At 55.0% G+C, this 2,233-nt stretch overlaps 1 protein-coding gene across 1 annotated transcript; it reads right to left on the minus strand.

Annotated features, from left to right (window-relative positions):
* Nucleotides 1-1,262: 1,262 nt before the first annotated feature.
* LOC116976634 (B2 bradykinin receptor-like) lies at nt 1,263-2,233 on the minus strand. The gene has a single exon (XM_033026461.1). The coding sequence runs from the start codon at nt 2,220-2,222 to the stop codon at nt 1,263-1,265; it is 960 nt and encodes a 319-aa protein (XP_032882352.1). The 5' UTR covers nt 2,223-2,233.

The raw sequence follows: 2,233 nt of genomic DNA on the forward strand, positions 1-2,233 counted from the left end.
AGGGGCAATTAACCTACAAACCCGCACGTCTTTTGGATGTGGGATGAAACCGGAGCACCCGGAGGCAACCCACGCGGTCACAGGAAGAACGTGCAAACTCTACAGAGACAGCACCCGTAGTCAGGATCGAACCCGGGTCTCAGGCGCTGTGAGGCAGCGACTCTACCGCTGTGCCACTGTGCTAGCCCTGGCGGGTGTTAAGGCGGGTCCTCACATGGAACATAGAACAGTACAGCACAGGAACAGGCCCTTCGGCCCACAATGTCCGGACTGCACATAATGCTGGGTTAAAACTAATCTCATCTGTCTGAACGTGATCCATACCCCTCCATTCCCTGCGTATCCAACTAAAAGCCTCTTGAATTCCAATATCGTATCTGAAGATCTCGGAGAAAACCCACGCAGGTCAAGGGGAGAACGTAAAACTCCGTACAGACAGCACCCGTAGTCAGGATCGAACCCTGGTCTCCGGCGCTGCATTCGCTGCAAGGCAGCAACTCTACCGCTGCGCCACCGTGACCGCCTCCTTTAAGCATTCTCCCTCTGGCCTCATTGAGTTTGACATTTCCACCTTGACGGTTGTGGCTGTCCAGAATCATAGGAGTAGAATTAGGACATTCGGCCCATCGAGTCCAATACAGCCATTCAATCATTGCTGAACTCTGCCTCCTAATCCCATTTTCCTGCCTTCTCCCCATAACCCTTGACACCCGTTCTAATCAAGAATTTGTATATATATGTCCGCCTTAAAAATATCCAAATATCCACTGACTTGGCCTCCACAGCCCTCTGTGGCAAGGAGTTGATCAAACATCATCCCACTTCTGATATGATCAAAAATAAAAAATAAACAATATTCTGCTCGGGAACAGTTCAATGGCCTGAGGAACACAGAGCTATTAAAACCCACCAATGTTATTCTTCTACAATCGGGGGAAGCGAGGTGGATACGGTGGGTAATGTGGAGCTACGGTGCCACCTAGGGGATCAAACACACAGGTTGCCATTCTATGTGGTCCAACGCAATGTTATTCCACTTTTAGGCTATGACGCCTGCAGAGATATGGGACTGGTTACCTTCAGCAATACTGTTTGATCTACAATGATTTCTACACATTCACCACCCTCTGCCTGAAGAAGTTCCTCCTCGCCTCCTTTCTAAAAGAGCGCCCTTTAATTCTGAGGCTCTTGTGACCTCTGGTCCTAGACTCTCTCTCCCACCAGTGGAAACATCCTCTCCACATCCACTCTATCCATGCCTTTCACCGTTGTGTTGTGTGCAGCGGCCTTCTTCTCTCCAGCGTGGAGATGGGGGTGTTGTGGGTCACGGAGGAGTCCCTGAGGGTGGGTTGTGACTGGCGCCTGGCGACGGACTGGGAGTAGAGCTCCCTGGCTTTGTTGCGGAATTGCCGGCCCACCATGACATAGAGCACGGGGTTGATGCAGCTGTTGGTGCAGCCCAGGAAGGTGGCCATCATGTTGCCGTTGGCCAGAGCGTTCGCCCACCCGCATCCCCTCAGCATCTCGGCCTCGTAGAAGAGGTTTAGGACTCGGAGGACCTGGAAGGGGACCCAGCAGATCAGGAAGGCCAGGAGCACCACCAGGATGAGAGTGGCCGCCCTGCTCTCCTTGCGGACCTGCTTGAAGACCTGCATCCGGTCGTTCCTCAGCGCGCCCAGGATCCTGGTGGTGAAGAAGGTGAGGGCCAGGACGGGGATGAGGAAGACGGCCACCAGGAATACGATCTCCGAGTTGCGCTGCCAGTTCGGGTCGGGATACTTGAGGAGGCAGGCGGAGATGTTGAGCTGGGGCACATGGACCACCCGGCGGAACATGAAGGCAGGGCTGCTCATCACCAGGCTGAAGACCCAGATGAGGCAACAGTTGATTTTGGCACAGGAACGGGTGCGGATGTGGCCGGGGTTGAGGACCTTGACCAGGGCCAGGTAGCGGTCCACGCTGACCATCACCAGGAAGTAGATGCTGCTCCACAGGTTCATGTAGATGGCCAGGTTGACGCAGCGGCACAGCAGCTCTCCAAAGGGCCAGGCGAAGCGCTGGGCGATGTTGAGCGCCCAGAAGGGGAGGCAGGTGAGCAGGAGGATGTCGGCACCCGCCAGGTTGACCAGGTAGATCTCGGGCACCGTGCAGCGGTTCTTGTGCAGGCAGAGCACCAGCAACACAAAGATGTTGCCCAGCAGGCCGGACACGCACACCACCATGATGTAGGCGG

Source organism: Amblyraja radiata, chromosome 9, assembly GCF_010909765.2.
Source record: "Amblyraja radiata isolate CabotCenter1 chromosome 9, sAmbRad1.1.pri, whole genome shotgun sequence".
Lineage (NCBI taxonomy): Eukaryota > Metazoa > Chordata > Chondrichthyes > Rajiformes > Rajidae > Amblyraja > Amblyraja radiata.